The 22269-nt window shown below is 44.5% G+C and overlaps 1 protein-coding gene across 2 annotated transcripts in view; it reads right to left on the bottom strand.

Moving 5' to 3' along the window:
• Window positions 1–22269, bottom strand: part of IARS (isoleucyl-tRNA synthetase) — a 600554-nt gene that overhangs the window by 248929 nt on the left and 329356 nt on the right. For both annotated transcript variants that reach the window (XM_029600767.1, XM_029600766.1), the window contains exon 21: window positions 569–660. In XM_029600767.1, the coding sequence (XP_029456627.1) occupies window positions 569–660 (92 nt within the window). The remainder of the gene's footprint in view (window positions 1–568; window positions 661–22269) is intronic.

Genomic DNA, 22269 nt, shown 5'->3' with positions numbered 1-22269 from the left:
TTTTACCGCCGGGCCTAATTTTAATAAATTAAAATACTGAATCGCGCACACAGGAGAGTGGCCTGAGCAGGCGCTTGCCCGCTCTCTCGGGTTTTTCCTGTATCAGCCCGCATATGAGGTTATGTTTGGAAAGTGGGCTTAATTAAAAAAAAAAAAAAAAAAAAGCACACAAAAAAATAGTCCACCCCTTGTTTGATAAATTTCTTTTAAAAAAATGTTCCTATTAAAAATATCGGTACACAAAGAATGAAATCATGATACACATTTGTATAAAACACTGGCCAAATACACAATTTTGTGAAAAGCATCATCCAAAAAATCTCTAATATTCTTAAAATGTTTCTGGTTCCAACAGAACTGCATTATTGAGAAGTAGGCTTATGCTGTTTTTTTGCCTATGAATTGTATACCTGCCATAACATTAGAAGTTACTCTTACAGTAGTACTAAATTAAAAATATAAAAAATCATCTTTCTAATAGAACAGCCTCAAAAGTGATTACAGTGTCATTTACTCTACAGTAATTCTTAAATTATGCAGTTATTTAATAAATAAGGGTCCAGCATACCTTTAACCTTCTGCGATTCATCCGGACGTACCAGTTGGTTAGCATGTCAACAAATTTAACTAGCCTGGGTACTACTGTGTACAGTCTGTAGGCTGTTGGCAAAAAAGAAAAAAAAAAAAAAAGACTTTTTAGGCAAAGCAATACACAGAACTTCCATTTTATGTTTACCAGGAATCTAGCTGCCTCACTATTTCTTATGACTAACAAATGCTGTATTTTTAGGTACACAAAGTTGTTAATTGTCATAATTCATTTACCTCTTGGCAACAATAGGTCAAGGAGGACCAACTGACTACTACAGTATTTTGTGTTAGTGCATCATAGCAAGAAACTCTTTCGCCTAGGAAGCAAATCACATGAGACCATGTAGTTTGTTCCTCCTGGGACTTACAATTTAGAAAACAGTGCCACTTTTGTTCTTATAATAAGTCTAATTCCGCAACATCTATAATTCTTTCCTCATCTGTACTGAAGTAGGGGGCTCAAATTGCCAAGCCATGGATATGAGGCATGTGCAAAAAGGCACCATACTCTCTAGTTTAACACACACATCAAAACATTTTATTTCAAATCTGTTTTATTAATGCAAAGGTCATTAACAATACAAGAAAAACAGCAGGGTGCATTTGTTTCTGATACACCCTTCATGTTACAAGTACACTACAGGACATTTACATATTATGATACTCTACCTCCAACCCCCTCCTCAACTAACAGCTAGAAAGGAGACCAAAACAAAGGATCCCACTCAACTGATATGTTCATGGCTAATTAATCAATTCACTTCTAGCCCTAGGAGATAATTTGTGCAGGTTGGGATGCCAGACATTAATGAAAGTGCATTTGCTTTTAAACAATTTTGTAGTGGTTTGATTCTCCAGTTGCAATACCATATGATTCTTGTTCCTCCATAGCCAAAAGCTAGGAGGCTCCTGCTCGCACCAGTGCATAAGTATGGTCTGCTTGGCACCAAGACAAGCCTTACGAATCAAAAGGCACTTAATCCCTGCCCCGGCCTGAAAAAAAGAAGCTATATCAAAAAATATATCCTCTGACGAAAATACCACTGTTTGAGCAAGAAGGATAAATATTTGCGAATCTTCTCCCAGAAAGCTTGGATGATATCACAAGCCCAGCAACAATGCCCCAAGGTGCCTTTGGCAAGCTTACATTTGCCACAGAACTCGGACGCTAAAAAACCCACTCTATGGAGCCAGAAAAGTGGTAAGTATGCTTGATATAATATTTTGTATTGCATCTCCCGCAAAGCGGCATCTTCCATCAGCTCGGGTATACGTTTAATAGAACGCAGGAGAGGAAACTCCATCAAGGTGGGTGACTCAGCTACCCATTTAGCATGCAGCTGAGAGCAAGAGACCTCAGGCTTTAAACCATTTAGGGATTTCAGAATATATGAGATCCCCAACTTGGAAAAATTCCTCAAACCTATCAACAAAAATATCCCGAATATGATCCTTCTACAAAGAAAGAACGTAATGCCTCAACTGGAGATAGGCAAAGAAAATTTTGGAAGAAAGAGCATGTCGTGACTAATTCCTGGAACTTCACCATGCCTCCCTGGGAGTCGACTAGCTGTAGTACAGATACTATCCCCTGCTCCGGCTACTGGCGGAATAGCGGGCAATGGGGTGAATTCCGCATTGCCTCTAATAAGGATGTTACTAAGCAAAACCGATGGCAAGAGAACCATGCGGGCATGAAGTACATATGAGGGGCTGAGCGGCTCAAGCAACTCTCTCTGTATACCCAGGGGGGTAAAATGTTAAATATCTAATCTTTTACATGACGCAAAAGGCAAGCCATGTTATATTCCTCCTCTATGTCCGGAAAACTGAGACACCCCTTTTGCCAAGATTCCACCAAATGGGCCACTGCAATCCGAGCCATCTTACTCTTCTATATGAAACAGGAGAGCATGGCATATATTAAACGAACATCCCTCTTCTGGAGGACAAGAAGCGAATTTTGCAGGACAGAGCCAATGCGGCCATACAATCATCTTAAATAAGTTGATGCGTCCCGTCACCAAGAGTGGTAGGTCCATCCAATCTAAGAATTTAGATTTGAGGGACTTTAACAATGGGAGAATATTTAGATCATAAATCTGGTCAAGAGAGGTGGACAGCTGAATACAGAGATATCAGAAAGATTCCATGGTCCATCGGAACAAGAATCTCTGGCCTCATTCTATCAAAGTGTGCGGGATAAGCAAATGCCTCAAAATTGTTGACATTTAGTTTAAAGCCAGAAAAAGATTTGAAACATATGAACTCCTCCATTAGGGATTCCAAAGATTCCACTGGACTACTCAAGTGGACCAACAGATAGTCTGTGAAGGCCACAATCTTGAAATGTTGGGTACCCACTGAGAGGCATGAAATCCGTGTGTTGTCTTGAATGACCCTTAGAGTTGGGGCTCAAAATAAACAGCATGGATGAAAGGGGACAACCCTATTGCATTCCGCAGTGCAAAGAGAATTTGTTAGTAAGAGAGCCATTAAGTATAATTTGTGCACTAGGTGCAGAATATAAAGTAGACTAACTATATTTAACCACTCCTCTCGAAACCCAAATTCTTCCAAAGTAAAAAAAAAACCCAACAAAACAAAACAAAATGATAGTCCCAGGCCACACGATCAAAAGCCTTTTCAGCATCGAAACTGATCAGCAGGGAGGGTATCCCATGAGCTGTACCCCAAGCAACAGAGGTCAGAACCTGCTGGACGTTAAAAACCGGGTGACGCCCCTGCACGAACCCAACCTGATGCTCACCAATAAGCAAGGGGAGAATAGAGGCCAATCAATTGACACATTTTTGCAAGTAGTTTGACAAACATTTAATAAAGATATAGGTCTGTATGAACTCTGATCAAGAGGATCTTTAAGAGCAATTATTTATTTATTTATTTTATTTATTTAATTGTTTTTATATACCGACCTTCATGACGGGTGTCATATCAAATCAGTTTACATTGAACAAAGGGGTAAACATTCTTATCAACTGTTTAACAGTAAAATAATTAGAGGAGGTAAAAAGTTACATATAACAAGGAGATCAAACTTGGGAATAGAAGAAAGAGAAGGACAGAGGGATAACCCTTGTGATTAAAGAGTTTTGCTATGTAAGTTGTCCGGAAGGCTTGAGAAATAGAGTTCCGAAAGAGAAAAGATTACATTAATAAGATTAGCATCTTATTAACGTAGTGGAAACGTCTGTTGTTCAAGTAGCTGCGCATAATAAAGAAGCATTAAGGGGGTAACCCAATCTTGCAAAATTTTATAGAACTCTCCCCCGTACCAGTCGGGTCCAGGGGCCTTGCATGAGGGAGCCCCCAAAATACCATATTGGATTTCCTCTAAGTGACGTGGAGTATTCAGTTTTGCAAGCTGCATATCTGAGTTGCAGTAGGGTGAATCTTTGGAAACAATTCTTCCTAGCTGCTTTGTTCCCAGTCTGCTGAGTGTAGAGATGTTGATAGTAATCTAAAAAGACCCCACATAATCTATCATGAGAATTAACTACTCTCTGGTTTGCATCCCAGACTGCCAAGATGTACTTAGTGCCCAGTTTCCATTTGACCATATGTGCCAATAACTTTCCAGCTTTGTGGCCATGTTGGAAAAGCTGAAATTAACAACAGATTTTTACCATGCATTAATGGAGAAGCATTTTCAGAGCCACCAAAGTGAAACAAATCTGTCTTGGCCTTCTCAGAACACCCACCTGCCGTACGCCGGCGATCCCGATGAACCTGGCGCTCTAACCGTAGTATCTAGACATCCAGGGATCGACGCCTATGAGCTAAGTAGGCTATAATCTCGCCCTGAAGGACCGCTCTGCCCGTCTCCCAAAAAAGAGACTGCGCGACCACATGTTTCTTGTTATTTTGCGTAAAGTCATCCCAACGTTGTTGCAAGAAGTCCTGAAACTTCTTATCTTTAGCAAGATACGCCAGGAAACGCCAAAGGATACCTTTTTAAACTGCCACCCTCTTAGTGGAGCCCGAGATTGATTTATCCAACTGGAGGTCACTAACAATGTTTAGGTCTCCCCCAAAATTAAAAGAATCGAGGTGTCCTCCCCAAGTCTCTGACAATGAACGAAAGAACCCATCATATTGGTTCGGGGCATAGACATTACAAATTCTGATGGGCTTCCCCGGAAGCGAGCCTTTAAGAACTAAAAAACATCCATTCGGATTGCTAAATGTTGCAGTATTTTGAAAGGACAAAGATTTAGCAATTAGAATTCCCACCACCACTTTATGTGAACCAGAAGACACCCAAAAGATATCCCCCACCATTTACGAAGTTTATTATGTTCAGCATCGCTGAGATGTGCTTCTTGAAGCATTACTAGATCTGCATGGTGTCTTTCAACATACTTAATACTTTTTGTCTCTTAATAAGCAATCCCAAACCACACACATTCCAGGTAATAATGCGCAACCCCTGTTTATTAGCCATTGTCCAGCAGCCAAAATGGTGTGAACTCGATCACTTCCATAATCCAAGAGGTACACTTCCCCAGCCTAGGGTGGCCCTCATACCTCAATCTGTGGTTCAGATGCACAGTGAAAATGTCCCTCACATTATTTCTGTTACAGGTCCCCATTGACCAGATAGCTAAACTGTTCCCATGTCTCCCTCCCTTAACCGCTCCCCAAGCCCTCCCCCATAACCCAAACCCAAGCTATTAATAGCCTTACCCATCTCTCCCCTCTTTCGAACCCCATGTTCTCTTCCTAGGCCCAGGAGTCTGGAGTGACCAGATGTAATGCTTAGGGCCCCCTGCCCTCCACTCCCAACCCCCAAAACCCACAGCATTATGAAACAGTACACAAACAATAACTGTATAACTGCATAACTATAACCCCTCGGCATAAAGAGGACCAAATAACAAGCACCCATCAAATATTGGCTGTCTAATTTCAAATATCATGCCTTAGGTGCAACTGCCTCTGGCTGTACTTCTGCCATTGACCAAAGTCCAATAGGGCTCATGAAACAGCACTCGTGTGTATGCCTTAAGAGCTTGCCTCACAGCAGAAAGAGTCCTGTCGCTGCTCTAGTTAAGGAGACTTCACATGGCTGACCTACTGGCCATAATCCAAATATTCTCTCCCGTGATCTCCCAGTAGTATTTTAACTAATCAGTCATACTTAAATTACCCCACCACTTTATGCTCTCTTTTTCTTTGCTTTTTCTTTTTGTAGGACTTTCAAGTACCCAGAATGTATGATTCTCATCCTGTTTTTACTCATAAGTCCAACTTTATTTTATTATATTATTGTTACTTTTCAAATAAAGAGCTTTACCCAGACCTTGAGAACTCCAACTTCTTTCTGTTATTACTTATTCACTTTTGTATGTTTATTTCATTTTTTGTCGAAGGTCCCTACTAGAGCAGTCTTTCTATTTAAACACTGTTTTTTGGAGAGTCTAAACTAAAAACCACACTTATCTTTGTTTAATCATCAGTGCCCCAACATGGATCCACATTTCGATATCTGCATCAAGGGGTCTTTTTTTCTACATTGGAGATTCTTCTCAGCTTTAATCCATAAGACCGCTCACAAAACACGTCAAAAAATCCTTTAGTGCGGTATATCTCACATCATTTAACCACGGTAGTAGCTGTGGTGTCGTTGATGCGCATCCCATCTTCCAACGTCGAGACACATTGTTCCATCTCCGTGAGTCTCTGAGCCGCCGAATTTAACGAGCCAGGCAGTGCTTCTAGTTTGGCGAAAACTCTCTCAAGCTTCCCCATCCAGTTTTTAATCAAGTGCTTTTTCCACCACCTCAGTAACCACAGCTATCAACATCTCTGCCAAAGCCGCCTCCGGCAAGGCCTCATGCTTCCCATTTGCCATCTTGGAATCCACTGCTCTCACTTTTTCTCTCTCTTTTTTCAAAAGCCAGCTCAACATAGCCATTTTTAAGCTCGCCCAGTCCAGACAGCACACTTAAAGCGCTGTAGTCATATGCTAGACAATAACAGATGCGCTGGGGTTCAGCAGGTCGGGGGCGGATTGCGGGTAGGCCCGAAGGGAGCTAATCTGAAACACATCCTGCTCCCTTCACAGCATCACGTGACCCCTCTCAAAACAAATTTCTATCTGCTTTCTAAAAATGTAATCTAGTGGCTGTCTCACATCAGTGATTTCTTACCTGCAATATTACAAGGGCACATGCTGGAATGCCTGGTGGCCCGAACTAACGTCAAGGCCATGGGCCGGGACCTCCTCCACTCCCCCCCCCCTCACAAAGATTTGCAGGGTAGTATGACCCACTCCCCCCCCCCCGCGCGAGGGCTCGCATCGCGTGATCAGCGCCCAGGTGCAGAATGATGATGTCACATGCCGATTTAAAGGGGCCTGCCTCCCTCATCTCGCCTCTTTCTCCTTGCTCCCGCATTGCAGTTGGCTGGCGACCAGGTAATGCGCATCGGCACGAAATGGCTCATGATCGGGAAGAGGGTGGCACTGGAGCCTGCCGCTTCGCTCTCAGATGGCCGGACATGCGTATTTTTTGAAATGCAGCAGATCAAACTGCCCCCCCCCTCCCCCCAACACCGTCCCAAGTAATCATGGCATGTTAGGGAGCCTGAAGTCAGTGTCAGTTGCTTCCCCTCTGTTTAACCGCCAGCGATCCAGTGGGGCAAGCAGTGTGGCTGTTTTTTTTGGTTTTTTTTTTAAAAGAGCGGAGCACCTGCAAAGAGTGCCATAGTTGATTCTCAGTCCCGGCTATTAAGATCGGGCACGCGGAGAGGCGCCACCAGGGACAAAGAAGAGCCGCCGATGTGCTGTCAGAGGGACGAGTCAGTTACCACCGATGGGCAGGACCGCACACCAGAGCCTGGGGGTTTGCACAGACACCAAACTGCCCCGAGCTGGATCTCACATACCAGTCACGTGCTCCCTCCCGTCCTCTTACCCCCGGAGTACAGACAGCAATGAGATTCCCGAAGGGTGTGGAGAAGGGACCGGGGATTGCAGCCAGCGTTTCAGCTGGGAAGCGGCATGTCCTGGCCTGGGTCCCACATGGGCTTCCCCATAAAAAGCCCTTATTGAAACCTGTTCAAAGTTGGGCCTCCATGGGTTCCTTCACACCACTGCCCCAGATGGCCAGCTACGTGTGGGCCCAGGCCATCAATTTTCCACATGGCTCCATGAGCTCAGAAACCCCAGGCCAGGTACTAAGATGGTTCCCCATCTCTTACCCGGGTTACAGCAGTTGCGAAAATTATTGCTCAGCGGTATAGGGTCTGCAGTTTTCCCCAGTAGGGGGTCAAGACAAATCATGACTGAGACAGCTTCAATAGGAGGGCCACAAGAGTGCATGACGACCCCCGCAATCAAAACATCGCCAAAAGCACAAACTGCGGCAACACTGGCCACGATGCCACTCCTGATAGCCTCAGCGGTAAGTCCCAATGCAGCACAGCATGGTGAGGGAGACACACTAGATTCTGACAGAATACCCTCAAGCGCAGCGTCAAGTGATAACACAACTAAACAGAGTAGACCAAACAGTTGAGTCATCAGGTGTTGCTGGGGAGATGCAGACTGTGGGGAAGGGGGTGAAGTTCAAAAAATTAGGCAAGCAAGAAGACAAATGCAAACAAAGCCAGGTCAGATTCTAGCACTGGCAGTTCCTCTGATTCCTTGGACTGAGTCATCCTCTGATGATAGCTCCAAGAAACAGGAGGGGGTTGGGACTGAAGCATCCAGGGGTCCACCAGCACTGAGACCCAATGACAGGGCCCTGTGAAGAAATATTAAGAAGCGGACATATATATGTTCAAGATTATAGAAGGACAGAGAAAAGGAAGATCTCCACCCGTTGTTGTGCCTGTTGCACGTCTTTGGGTGCATTTGGTGCTTTGCTCGGGCATCAGCTCGGTACTCACCCATATGTGAGGACTACCATCCTGCTTGTCCTGTGAGAAAGCAGAGTTGCTTACCTGTAACAGGTGTTCTCACAGGACAGCAGGATGTTAGTGCTCACGAAACCCGCTTGCCACCCACGGAGTTGGTTTTGCTTACGTTTTATTTTATTTTTCACACATACTTTTTACTATAAGACGAGACCGAAGGGGGACCCCTGCTGGATGCAGGGTCAGTGCATTGCTGGGCATGCCCAGTAGGTGCCAGTCAAAGTTCTAGAAACTTTGACAAATTGTGTTCCGTGATTGGGCTCCATTCTGTGATGTCACCCATATGTGAGGACTACCATCCTGCTTGTCCTGTGAGAAAATATCAATCACATAATACAAGCAAAAATAAAGCCAGATTATCACACTTGAATAAAACTGACTTCACTGTTATAAATCACTAGCAGACACCCACCAAATCTGCTCTGTGACTAGCAAGCAGAGCAATGACATCACCATCTATTCGATCCCACAGCACTCTCAACCCTCCTCCCAGTCCAACCCGAGCACTCGTTTTCTTTTGCTCCTCCTACTTGTTGATGTTTGGGAGTTCCTCTGCCTCCTTCTACTTCTGTGGGCCCAGAAGTCGCTATGCTTGCCTCCAGTGCCCTGTGCACCCTACCAGCCCCTGAGTTATGCACATAGGTTCCCATGTCTACACGGTGGACGGTGATGTGTGCATGCACACGGATGCGCGAATGTGTATGCCAACTGCCAAAAGACACTCATCCAGAGGGCTAAGCATATCTAAATTAGCCTAGTGCTTTAAGGTGAAATGCATTTTTTTTTACTATGATTGAGCCAAACTATTTATCACTCATTTTACAGGTCTCAAGCATCAAAGTCAAGTAAACTCTGCTGCAAAACATGGTCAGCTAATTTGGTGCCACCCAAGTGGAAAATGTAGCTATGATGTTTTTTTAAAATGTATATTCCGCAACCTTTTCCAAATTAACTTCTACATCGTGTTTGGCATTTTTTTTCCCCTGAAACAGTAGGGATGTTGCAGATATGCTAGTGGTCTTATAACCTACCCCTAGATAGCTAGAGGTAATTCAGTAACTGTTGAGCAGTGAACTGTTTTAACTGTCTTAGATAAAGAAAAGCTAACAATACTACTGCATAAAGAAAAGCACTAGCAACATGTTTCAGCCTAAAAAGGAAATGTTTGGAACTCAAGCCCTGAGAAAAGACATAACACACATACACACACTTTTTATGGGCTTTCTGGATTTTTGTTCTTTATTTCATTGATCCCACTTCGATCTGAGCTCCCACGCACCTGATACTTGTAAGGATACAAATGCAGTAAACCCATCAAACTGTTTAAGGGAAAACTATCACATGCATTAGCTTCCTTTAATTACAGCATGAGATCAAACCAAGAGAATGAACTATATTATATTTCCCTGGAGATAAGTCACTGTGTAAACATACTTTTTTTTTTCTGTGTGCCTGCTCTCAGACTAGCATGCAGTGTCTTTTCAAGGAATCCATACTAAGCAAAACAGTATTTTACTTATGAACACAACTGTTTTATAAATAGACAATGATCTGAGATTAGGCTGGGCCATTTCTTTCGTGTCCTCTTAAAGCAATGGACATTGCAACAACAAAAAAACCCCACCAGTATAGTTGCAAACTATTTTTCAGGGCACAGCAGCATTTTTCAAAAAATATAATTTAACTATCTTTAGCAAGGAAACACAGATGATTTCCTCCAGAACCCAGTACATATGCATCCTAACCAGTCAGAAGGTGCCAGTATTGACTATGACTGGGACCCATTTTCCCTGCAAAAGCTGTGAACTCTTGCTTCCATAACATATCCTTTGAAGGGTCCACAAAATGAAAGATGTCAAGCTCCTAGCCCTGGACTCTTCCTCCTTTTGTGATGTATATAGAATGGCATCTACCATTCTCTTAAAATTGACAAAGGAACAATCCTGTGGAGTAATCCTTCTCTTTTCCTTGGAAGAGATGGGTCTGACCTGTTAACCCCTCCTGATTGGAGAAATCCTCAGATCCACAGCCATTTCCCCTAGGAGTAATTCAAGTCCAAGCTGACTAGTACACATATCAGAGGTGTGGACCTGGACCTCGCCCGCCTAACAAACAAGACTTCAGATGACAGCACTTGTCTATTGGGACTTAGACTACAATGTATTCCTGCACCTTGGTGAAGCTTCTTCCCTCAGTGGGCTGGAAATTACCTGGATGAGGCAGCTCCCAATGTCTATTTCCCTCTAGCAACCAAGCCCTTCTGCCAGGTGCCAGCATGTATTCCAACAGGGATTGGACATCCATCTGCAGAGATTAACGATGCAGTTGATGGTTCACCAATGCTCTGCATCTTACAGTTTAAGGCCTCCTAGAGACTAAATGCTCAGTTGAATCTATATGGTTAGAAATCCCATGTGTAATGGGTAAGAGTATAGTGACAGGAGTATATACTATCATCTACCTGGCCAAAATGATGACACAGACTATGAAATGCTAAGAGAAAACATGGAAGCTATCTAATTTGGCAATGCAGTAATAATGGGAGATTTCAATTACCTCAGTATTGACTGGGTAAAAGTAACTTCAGGACATGCTAGAGACAAAGTTCCTGGGTGGAATAAATGATTGCTTCATGGAACAACTGAGTCAAGAACAGACGAGAGAGGGAGCTATTTTAGATCTAATTCTTAGTGGAATGCAGGATTTGGTAAGAAAGGTAACAGTGGGTAGGCTACTTGGAAATAGTGATCATAACATGATCAAATTTAAAGTAATGACTGGAAGGAGGACAATACATAAATCTACAGCTCTAACATTAAATTTTCAAAGGGAAACTTTAATAAAATCAGGAAAATAGTTAGAAAAAAATGAAAGGTGCAGCTGCAAAGGTTAAAAATGTACAACAGGCATGGGCATTATTTAAAAATACAATCTTAGAAGCACAGTCCAGATGTATTCCACACATTAACAAAGGTATAAGAAAGACCAAATGATTACTGGCATAGTTAAAAGGTGAGGTGAAAGAGGCTATTTTTATTTAAAAAAACATCCTTCAAAAATTGGAAGGATCCATCTGAAGAAAATAGGAAAAAGCATAAGCATTGGAGAAATTACTTACCTGATAATTTTTTCTTCCTTAGTGTAGACAGATGGACTCAGGAGCAATGGGTATAGTGTACTCCTAATAGCAGATGGGAGACAGAGTCAGATTTCAAAGCTGACGTCAGCCTACATATACCCGTGCAGGAAGCTTAACCCTTCTGTATTCTCCTCGAAAAGCAACTGGGATATATGTGTGCTCTAATAAATTGATTAACTTGATTAACCAGACTGGTTCAACTGATTTCCAAACTGGAAACCGCCAGTGCACTCATCCGGATAACGCAGACACCCGGCAACTATGGGTGTCTTGAACTAGGGGTAATACCTTGCTTACCCGTGCTTGTCTTGTTCTCGGGGTTTTTCACCCGAGATTCCCAGGTAACTGTGGGCGGGGTGCTGAGTCCATCTGTCTACACTAAGGAAAACGAAATTATCAGGTAAGTAATTTCTCCATTTCCTAGCATGAGCCAGATGGACCCAGGACCAATGGGATGTACAAAAGCTACTCCCGATCAGGGCGGGAGGCTGCCCTTGGCCCATTTAGTACTGCCTTCACAAAGGTTGTGTCCTTCCGGGCCTGGAGATCCAGGCAGTAGAACCTGGAGAAGGTGTGTATGGAGGACCATGTTGCCACCCGACAGATCTCGGTAGGCGACAGCATCTTGGTTTCCGCCCAGGACACTGCCTGGGCCTTTTGTTGAATGGGCCTTGACTTGCAGAGGTCGGGGCTTCCCTGCCTCTATGTAGGCCGCCTCGATTACTTCTTTGACGCATCAGGCTATGGTTGCCCGTGAGGCCACGTCCCCCTGTTTCTTCCCGCTATGAAGGACGAATAGGTGATCCGTCTTTCACACAGATTCCGATCTTTCCAGGTATTGGACTAGGAGTCTGCCGACATTTAGATGGCGAAGAAGGCGCGAGTCTTCAGAGTCCTTATGTTCATCTGGAGATGGCAGCGAGCTGGTTTGGTTTAGATGAAACTGAGAAACCATCCTCGGTAGGAAGGAGGGAACAGTGCGTAGCTGTATGGCTCCCGGTGTGAACCTGAGGAACGGTTCCCAACAAGATAGAGCTTGAAGCTCAGAGATACAATGAGCTGAACATATTGCCACTAGGAATGCAGTCTTCAAGGTCAGTAGATGTAGTGACAGGCTGCATGTTGGTCTGAAGGAGATTCCTGCTAGGAAGTCTAGTACTAGATTGAGATTCCATAGGGGCACCGGCCACTTTAATGGTGGTCGGATTTGTTTGACCCTCTCAGGAAGCAGGAAACATCTGGATGGGTTGATAGGCTGATGCCGTCCACTTTGCCTCGGAAGCAGGCCAGCGCGGCCACCTGAACCTTGAGGGAGTTGAGGGACAACCCCTTCTTCAAGCCATCCTGCAGAAATTCCAGGATCATGGGAATTTTGACTATACGCGGAAGGATCTCACGGTCTTCACACCAGGCTTCGAATACTCTCCATATTCGTATGTAAGCTAGAGAAGTGGAGAACTTGCGTGTTCGGAGCAAGGTGTCAATCACTGCCTTACAGTGTCGCTTTTCTTCAGGCCGTAAGAGAGAATAGAGTCGGGTCTTCATGGAGGATCGGTCCTTGCTGGAGAAAGTTCCTGTGTGGAGGTAGGCACAGAGGCTTCCCAGCAAGAAGTCTTCGCATGTCTGCGTACCATGGCCTTCTTGACCAGTCCGAGGCTACTAGAAGTACTAGTCCCCTGTGGTGGTCTATCTTGCGGATGATCCTGCCCAGTAGTGGCATTGGGGGAAAGCATACAGCAGGTCTTCCTGTGGCCAGGTCTGTACGAGGTCATCGATTCCCCGGGATTGTGGTTCTCATCTGCAGCTGAAGAACTTGGGAACTTGGGCGTTGGACCAGGTTGCCAGTAGATCCATGACTGGGGTTCGCCAGCGGTTTACTATCAACTGGAAGGCTGTAGTCAACAGCGTCCATTCCTCTGGGTCTAGACTGTCTCTGCTGAGGTAGTCCGCAGAGACGTCTTTTCCCACGATGTGTGAGGCTGAGATGCCTTGCAGGTTTCTTTCCGCCCACGCCATGAGGGGGTCTATCTCCAGGGACACCTGTTGGCTTCTGGTTCCTCCGTTGGCTGATGTAGGTAACTGTAGTGGCGTTGTCAGACATGACTGACAGACTCGCCCTGGAGTCTTTGGCTGAATCGTAGACAGGCTAGTCTGACTGCTCGGGCTTCCAGCCGGTTTATGTTCCATCCCGCCTCTTCCTTGTCCCATTGTCCCTGGGCCATCAGGTCCTGACAGTGGGCTCCCCACCCTCACAGGTTCGCATCCGTGGTGAGCAAGATCCAGTTCGTTGGGGATAGTTTTACTCCCTTGCTGGTAGCTGGAGCTGGTGGTGAATGGTGAATGGAGTAGTTCTGGGATGTCTGATTCCATCGTGACAGTAGGGAACGTTGTAGTGGGCGCATGTGGGCCCTTGCCCATGGCACGACTTCCAGGGTTGATGTCATGAGACCGAGGACGAGGTAGTTCTATACCTTGGGATTGTGAGGGCTGCAGGCAGCTCTTGGCTGTGTTGACGACCCACCCGAGATTCTGCAGCAGATTCTTGACTCTGGTGGTCGCCTGGTGACTTTCCTCTGGAGATTTTGCCCTGATCAGCCAATCGTCCAGGTAAGGGTGAATGAGGATTCCTTTTTTCCTCAGTGTTGCTGCCACTACTACTACCATGATTTTGGTGAAGGTCCGAGGGGCGGTCGCTAGTCCGAAGGGTAGCACCCGGAACTGGTAATGATGGTCCAGTATAGCAAAGCGTAGAAAGTGCTGATGGTTGTGATGGACTGGGATGTGGAGATAGGCTTCGGACAGAGCCAGTGAAATCAGGAATTCTCCCAGCTGTGCTGCCCTTATGACTGAATGTAGGGTTTCCATGTGGAAGTGTGGTACCCCTCAGGTAACGACTGACTGTCTTGAGGTCCAGGATGTTCCTTCCTTCTTGGGAACGATAAAATAGATGGAATAGTGACCAATATTTTGTTGGTGCGTAGGCACCGGGGTTATCGCCTTTAGGCAGAGTAGTTTTGTCAGTGTGGTTTCCACTGCCATTCTCTTGGAGAGGGAGTGGCACGGTGATCTCACAAATTTGTCTGGAGGGATGCTGTGGCAGTCCAGATAGTATCCCTCTCGAATGATGGTTAGGACCCACTTGTCCGACATTACAGCTGTTCCTATTCCCTGGTCAGATCATTATAGAATCCATTTCTCCCTCAATATTAATAACCACAAAAACACATCTCTAAAGAAACAGTTGACAATACACAAAAGGAAATTCATTTCTATTGATACCTTCGTAGAAACAGTTTCTCCAAACCTACCTACCATTTTGTCTTCTGATATAAACGACACAGTAATATCCTGGAATACAGCGATTACAAACACTTTAGATGTCATAGCCCCTTTTAAGTCAATAAAATGTAACAATAGAAAGAAAACCACTGCCCCCTGGTATACAAAATCCCTATACACTCTCAAAACTCTCCTCAGGAAATTAGAGCGAAAATGGCGAATCACAAGAACCACTGAAACAAAAAACGCATATCGCTGCACTTTACGCCGTTATAACAAAGAAATAAACTTGGCAAAAAAACTTTACTACGCAAATATCATTTCCAAAGCCAATGGTAATCCCAATACACTGTTCAATATTGTAAAATCCCTCACCACCCCGTACAACGAAAATGTCTTATATTCTGACACTAACTTCTGCAATAAAATAGCAAAACACTTTGAAACAAAGGTATCTAATATCTCAAAGGAATTCTCTAAGCTGCCCTACCCTACACAGGGAAAGGCAGACCTCAACCATACCTGGTCACAATTTTCTCCTGTTCAAGAAAGTTCTATTCTCAACATCATAAGTAATCATAAACCCTCTAATTCTCCTTACAATCCCTGCTCTGGAACTTTCTTCAAAGCCCTCAAACAAGAGGCTTGCTTTTTTCTCAGTCTTTTGGTTAACCAATCCCTAGAAACCGGAGAATTCCCCCATATCTTGAAAAAGACCTCCATACTACCTATTCTAAAATCAAAAGCTAAAGAAACATCAGATCTCAACAATTACAGACCAATTGCTTCTCTTACCTCCCTGGCAAAATTAATAGAATCTGCAGTACTACATCAATTAACTGATTTTCTCACAGAGCACAATATTCTTCATATTAATCAACATGGATTTAGAAAAGGACATTCTACAGAAACACTTTTACTATGCTCTTTCGACACTTTCTTCCGCACTTTTGACTATACACGGATTACATTATAGTTTTTTTAGATATTTCATCTGCTTTCGATACAGTGGATCATCAAATTCTCATTTCAGGTTTAAAATCTATAGGTATTACAGGAACAGTCTTGAATTGGTTCTCATCATTTCTCTCAGATCGTCCCCAACAAGTTAATTACAACCATCACTCTTCCACTCCTTACATCATTAATTCTAGCGTCCCTCAAGGTTCATCATTGTCCCCCATTCTGTTCAATATATATCTCCTACCGCTATGTAACATTTTATCTTCTCTTAATCTACAATTCAAAATCTACGCAGATGATATTCAGTTCTATGTCCCATATAAAACATCTTGGTCAGCAACACTATCTTTGGTCTCTCTCTATTTATCCACCATAAACTCCTGGTTTTCTCATAACCGGCTAAAATTAAACTCCTCAAAAACTGAAATTATACATTTATCCTTTATTTCAGATACTTCAATAGGTCCACCACCACATCTGTCAATAAACACCACTATACCCATAACACGTCAAGCTACAAACCTAGGTATACTTATAAACTCAGATCTTTCCATGAAGCAACATATCTCCTCACTCACCAAAAAATCATTTTATAAACTACGGCTTCTAAAACATCTTCGACCATTGCTTTTCTACCGTGATTACTGAACTATTCTTCAATCCCTAGTCTTCTCCGGTCTCGATTATTGCAATGCTCTTTACCTAGGACTACCAGATTCTTCACTATACCCCCTTCAACCAATTCAAAACAGTGCAGCCCGAATACTAACTAGAACTCCTTTACACCATCACATTACTCCAATTCTCCAATCATTACATTGGCTTCCCATAAAGTTCAGGATAAAATATAAAATTATTTCCACTATTCATGGTTTAATTCACAATCCAACTTCCACCTGGCTCCGCTCATTATTACGGATTTACAAACCTACAAGACACTTAAGATCACTTACCCAAAATCTCCTAGATATTCCCTCACCCAAACAAGCCAGATTAGATGGCACCAGAAAGAGAGCTTTCTCGGTAGCCAGTCCTATCCTCTGGAATTCACTCCCAAACCCTCTCCGATCAATTTCAAATCCTTTTCATTTCAAAAAATCACTTAAAACTCATTTGTTCCAACTCGCATTTCAAACACTTACTCAAGACCAAATATAATACTCATCTCACCCCATTGCCACATTCATCATTCTCACTTCACTCTTCCCCCCCATCCCCTTTACCACTTCTTCATTCCTTCTATATTAGTTACGTCTCCATTTTTTTCATGCCCCCCCTTTTCCTGCAATAGCAAGTCCTATGGCAACAAATCTTTATTTTTATTTTTGAGTAATTAATTTGATTTATTTTCTAGCCAGAATTTTTCTAGCTATTGACTAATTTTTGTATATTTTAATTTATTTTAATTTGATTGTTCTTTTAAAATTTTATTTTAATTAATGTAAACCGTTTTGACAAAAAATTTATTTTTTATAAAGCGGTATATAAATACTTTTAAATAAATAAAATAAATTATCTCGACCCATCTTTGGTAGAAGAGGGTAAGTCTGCCCCCTATGACTTCTTCCTGTGGATGGGTCTGCTGACTCTCATTGTGGGGTGCGGCCGGAGCCTGTACCTGCACCTGCTCCCCTCTTTTTGTGTCTGTTCCGAAAGTACTGGGACCTGCCTACAGGGTGAGGTGCTTGGTAGTATGTGTTCTTGTACGGTCTAAAGCGCTGGGGGCTCCTCTGCCCTTGGTTCTTCGGGGGGGAGGAGCGCTGGTTTCTTTTGTACTGGAGATTTTCCCCATTTGTTGGCTAGCTTTTCCAATTCGCTTCCGAACAAGAGGGATCCTTTAAAAGGCATTCTCGTGAGGTTCGCTTTGGAGGTCGCGTCGGCCGATCAATTTCGGAGCCATAGTTGTCTTCTGGCTGCCACTATGGAGGAGACGCCCCTGGCTGAAGTGCGTACTAGGTCTGAGGTCATATCTGTAAGGAAGGATATCGCCGGTTCTAATGCTTCACCGGACCTGGTTGCATCTCTGCAGAGAAGCAAGCAGGCACGCGTTACTGCGGTGAAGCAGGAAGCGATTTGCAGGGTCATTGCTGCTACATCAAAGGACTGTAAGGATGGCTTCCTGATGTCTGTCCTGGGCATCCTTGCGTGCCGCTCCTACTTCGACCAGGATGGTTGTGCGCTTGGAAATTGCGTAGACCATGGTGTCCACTTTTGGGAACCGTAGAAGTTCCTTGGCCGTGGGTTCCGGGGGGGGGGGGGGGGGATATAGGGCTTCTAGGGCCCATACTCCTTTGAAGCTGGCCTCCGGGGCATTCCATTCTAGGTCAATCAGATGTTGTACAGCCTGCAACATTGGAAAATAGCATGAGGCCTGATGGAGGGACACCAAAATGGGGTTAGTCTTCAGCTCTGCTGTGGTACCCATGCCTGGAATGGCAAGCATCTTCAGAGTCAAAGACATGAGAGCTGGTAACTTGTCTTTGAAGAAGAATCGCAGCAAGGCTCGGTATGGTTCCATCCCTGGAGGAATTTCCCCTTCCTCCAGGGAGTCAGTCTCATCCCCCATGGAGTCTGTATCCCCTGTAGGGAGGCTCGACTCGAGAGCTTCAAGAGGTGCTTGAAAGGTCTTGTGATTCTGATGAGACTGGGGCTGTGTCGCAGGCAGTACCGATTGCGCTTGGACAAAGGTTTGCAACCCTTTGAAAAATTCCACCCAGGAAAAGGTCCCTGGGTCCATACTGAATCCAGGCGGGGTTATGGTGGAGGCCCCCCCGAAGTGCCTTCCTGTGTAGGCGCCGAGTTGGATATACATAGGTCCAGGGTGCTATCATTAGTGAAACCAGATCCCTCTACTGGCCATGGGGGGCCTTGCTTAGGTTCCCCCTGAGCCTCTTCGCACTGCTGGCATAGGGCAGAGGCCACTTCAGGTTGCGCAGCTCTCAGGTGGCAGGCTGGGCAGAGGGCTTTGTCCCTTGGCCGGCGGTGCCATGGTTTGTGCGCGTGGAGTGACTCAAAACGCGTCAGCGCATGAAGGTATGCGCGCCGGGAGGCTTAGTTATGTGCTCCGGGTGCGCTGACGATGTGCGCGCAAGCAACAACTTGTGTGCCTGGCTGAGATGTGCGCGCTGCTGTGCGTCCAGCTTGGGCCATTTATGTGGGCCGCAATGCACCCGGTACCGTTATGCGTGTCACTGTGTGCAAGGCAGATATGCGTGTCACTGTGCATACAAGTCAGTGTGCACGCCGCTGTGCACCCGGCTCGCCGCTGTGTGCATGGTTCAGTTGTGTGGACAATACGGCGGTCAAGGGGGGGAAATGGCGACGACAACCATGCGGGCAAGATGGTGACCCCCCCCCCCCCCCCGAAGGATCTCCATGTGTGTGGACCCTCGCACCGGATCAGGGTCTAGATTGGACAGAGCTGCTCAACCCGATTTAACAGACGCTGGAAGGGACAATCTGTGCGGCTATTTGAGCCTCGGAGACTGGAGACTTAGAAGAGGTTTCTACTTTACCTGGTCTCGGCGTTTCCCGGTCTCGTGCTGGGCGGTCTCCGGCTGCAGGGGGAAAGGGAATTACCTTCACCGCCACACTCGATTCTGCACCCGCTGCCTCTCAGCCACTCTGGGGGCTAAGTCCACGCCGGGAGCCAGCTACCGGACCGAGGCTTCTATCACCATGAATACAGTCAATGCTAGAGGTCAAGTATGACACAGAACCTCTATGCTTACTTTAATACAGCAGCTTTCCTGGAAAGAGACCTCCTCAGGATGTCATGTTTAACAAGGACCGTTAAGATCTAGCTAACCAATCACTAGGATGGTTATGTTGGACAACCTAAGACAGTGGCATGACCCTGAGTATGATGATTGTCCCCAATCATTGAGAGGAAATAATGGAAATGTAGGCTATTTGTTAATTGCTGCTTAAAAAGGAAAAACTCTCTCATGTGTTAACAAATACCTGGAACAAGAAGGCCTGGACAGCATAGGAATGCAGAGTAAATGTGAAGATGAGACTGAGTAAGCAAAGAATGTGTGATGTTTGTGAGCAATGTACCAGCAATATAAGAGAATATGAAAGCCATGTTTAAGAGCCTAAAAGAGGGTAATGCAAATTTAAAACAATGCTATGTTTACTCCCATAAGGAAACACAATCTCATTCTTTGTTTCCACTATTTTGATTTTTATAAGACTTGGTTAGCCCACCGCTAGGACAGGTAATGCCAAGTACAGGCCATTTGGTATGAAAAATTAGAAGTGTTAATTCTTCAAGAGGGGAATGATAATATTCTTGATTTAAACAGTTAAATGATGAAATTAATGAAACAGCTTTACACAAGTAAAAGAATGTGATTTGTCATTATGAGCAAGAAAAACAGTCCTTGGATGACAGGCAGAAACAGGTTGCATAGAAACTTGTGTAAGAAACTTGCTGACGCTTCAAGGCCTGGCTACTGAGTGGGGGAAGAAGGAGTGTACCAAGATAAAGGCATTGTGACATCATTAGTTTTAGTAGACATGTATATAAGACAATGATGTATCCTGTAATAACTGAGCAGGCTAGGTAATATGTCACCATTAAGACTATTACGCTGCTCCCAAGAAACCTGTTGTATTTACTCTCACTTTCTTGCTTACTACTAATAAAGATTATTTATTTTAAAGATAAAAAGTAGTTGTTAATTATTAAGAAGGGCCTTCTCTGAACTCTCTGTGAGCGTGGAGTACACAGATAATGATTTTTCGTTGAACTCTCTGCGTGCTTAAAGCATTCAGATAAAGATTTGAACTCCCTGTAAAAGCAGGTAATGATAATCTTGAACTCCTGGAGCATGGCAGCCCTCCAGTAATGAACACAAGGAAGACAGTCTATGTTTGGTTCGCATCAGGGTAGGCCTGCTTGAAGAGCCATGTCTTGACTCCTTTCTTAAAGTTGTGTAGGGATGGCTCTAGGCGGAGTAAGGTGGGGAGGGAATTCCAGAGGGCGGTACCAGCGATAGAGAGCCCTTTCCCTGGTGAGGGATAGATGTGCAGATTTGAGGGATGGGGTGTGGAGAGTGCCTGCATGGGCGGTTCTTGTGGGGCGGTTGGTGGATCGGAAACGCGGCATTTCATCTAGCTAGGTGTGATTGTATCTGTATAATGAACTGTGAAGGATGGTAAGAGTTTTGTATTGTGAGCGGAAGGAAATAGGCAACCAATGCAGGTCTTTTAAGATGGGGGTGATGTGGTCCCTTTTACGTGTATTGGTTATGACCCTGGCCATGGAGTTTTGCAGAATCGGAGGGGTTTGATAGTGGCGGTGGGAAGGCCTAGTAGGAGGGCGTTGCAGTAGTCCAGTTTCGTAAGCATGGTAGTCTGTATAACAGTCTGGAAGACCTCAGTGTGGAGGAGGGGTTTGAGTTTCTTAAGGATATTTAATTTATAGAAACCCCTCTTTAGGAGAGATTTGATGTGGGGTTTAAAGTTTAGGTGTTGGTCTATAATGACACCTAAGTTCTCTTACGGATTGTAGCTGGGAGTGGGCTGTGACTGTGTTCTGGAGAGTATTCTGGAGTGTGGGGAGTGAGAAACGGTCAGGATGATTGGAGATAAGTAATTCAGTTTTTGATGTATTTAGAGCTAGGTGGAGGTTGGATAGTAAGGAGTTTATAGAGGCAAAGCATGATTCCCAGAACTGCAAGGATTCATTATGGATTTTTGAATTGGGATGAGAATCTGCACATCATCTGCATATAAGAAGAATTTCAGGCCTAGGTTGGAGAGAAGGTGGCATAGAGGCAGGAGATAAATATTGAAAAGGGTGGAGGATAGGGAGGATCCTTGTGGGACACCTTGTGTAATGGGGATGTGTGAGGATTCGTACTTGTCAATTTTCACTAGGTACTCTCTTGTGTGTGAGATAGGAGGAGAACCAGGAGAGGGCTGTGTCAGCAATACCTATTTCTGCCAATCGGGTCATTAAGATTTGGTGGTTGACTGTGTCAAAGGCTGCCGAAATGTCTAGGAGGACTAGTAAGTACGAGTTTCCATAGTCCATACCTTTGAGTAAGCTGTCTGTCATTGCCAGTAATAGGGTTTCAGTACTATGAGCTTTCCGGAAACCAAATTGTAGAGGGCGGAGGATGTTGTGGTCTTCTAAGAAGTCAGTAAGTTGCTTGTTAACCACCCTTTCAAGGATTTTAGATATGAAGGGCAGGTTGGAGATTGGTCGGAAGTTAGCAGGGTCTGTGGGGTCAAGTGTAGGTTTTTTAAGGAGTGGCCTTACTACTGCAACTTTAAGTGGGTCTGGGATGCTGCCAGAAGTGATGGAGCAGTTGATTAGGTCAGCAATGGGTTTAGCAATGGTGGAA

Source organism: Rhinatrema bivittatum, chromosome 4 (assembly GCF_901001135.1).
Source record: "Rhinatrema bivittatum chromosome 4, aRhiBiv1.1, whole genome shotgun sequence".
Classification (NCBI taxonomy): domain Eukaryota; kingdom Metazoa; phylum Chordata; class Amphibia; order Gymnophiona; family Rhinatrematidae; genus Rhinatrema; species Rhinatrema bivittatum.
This window is presented reverse-complemented; position numbering and strand designations above follow the sequence as displayed.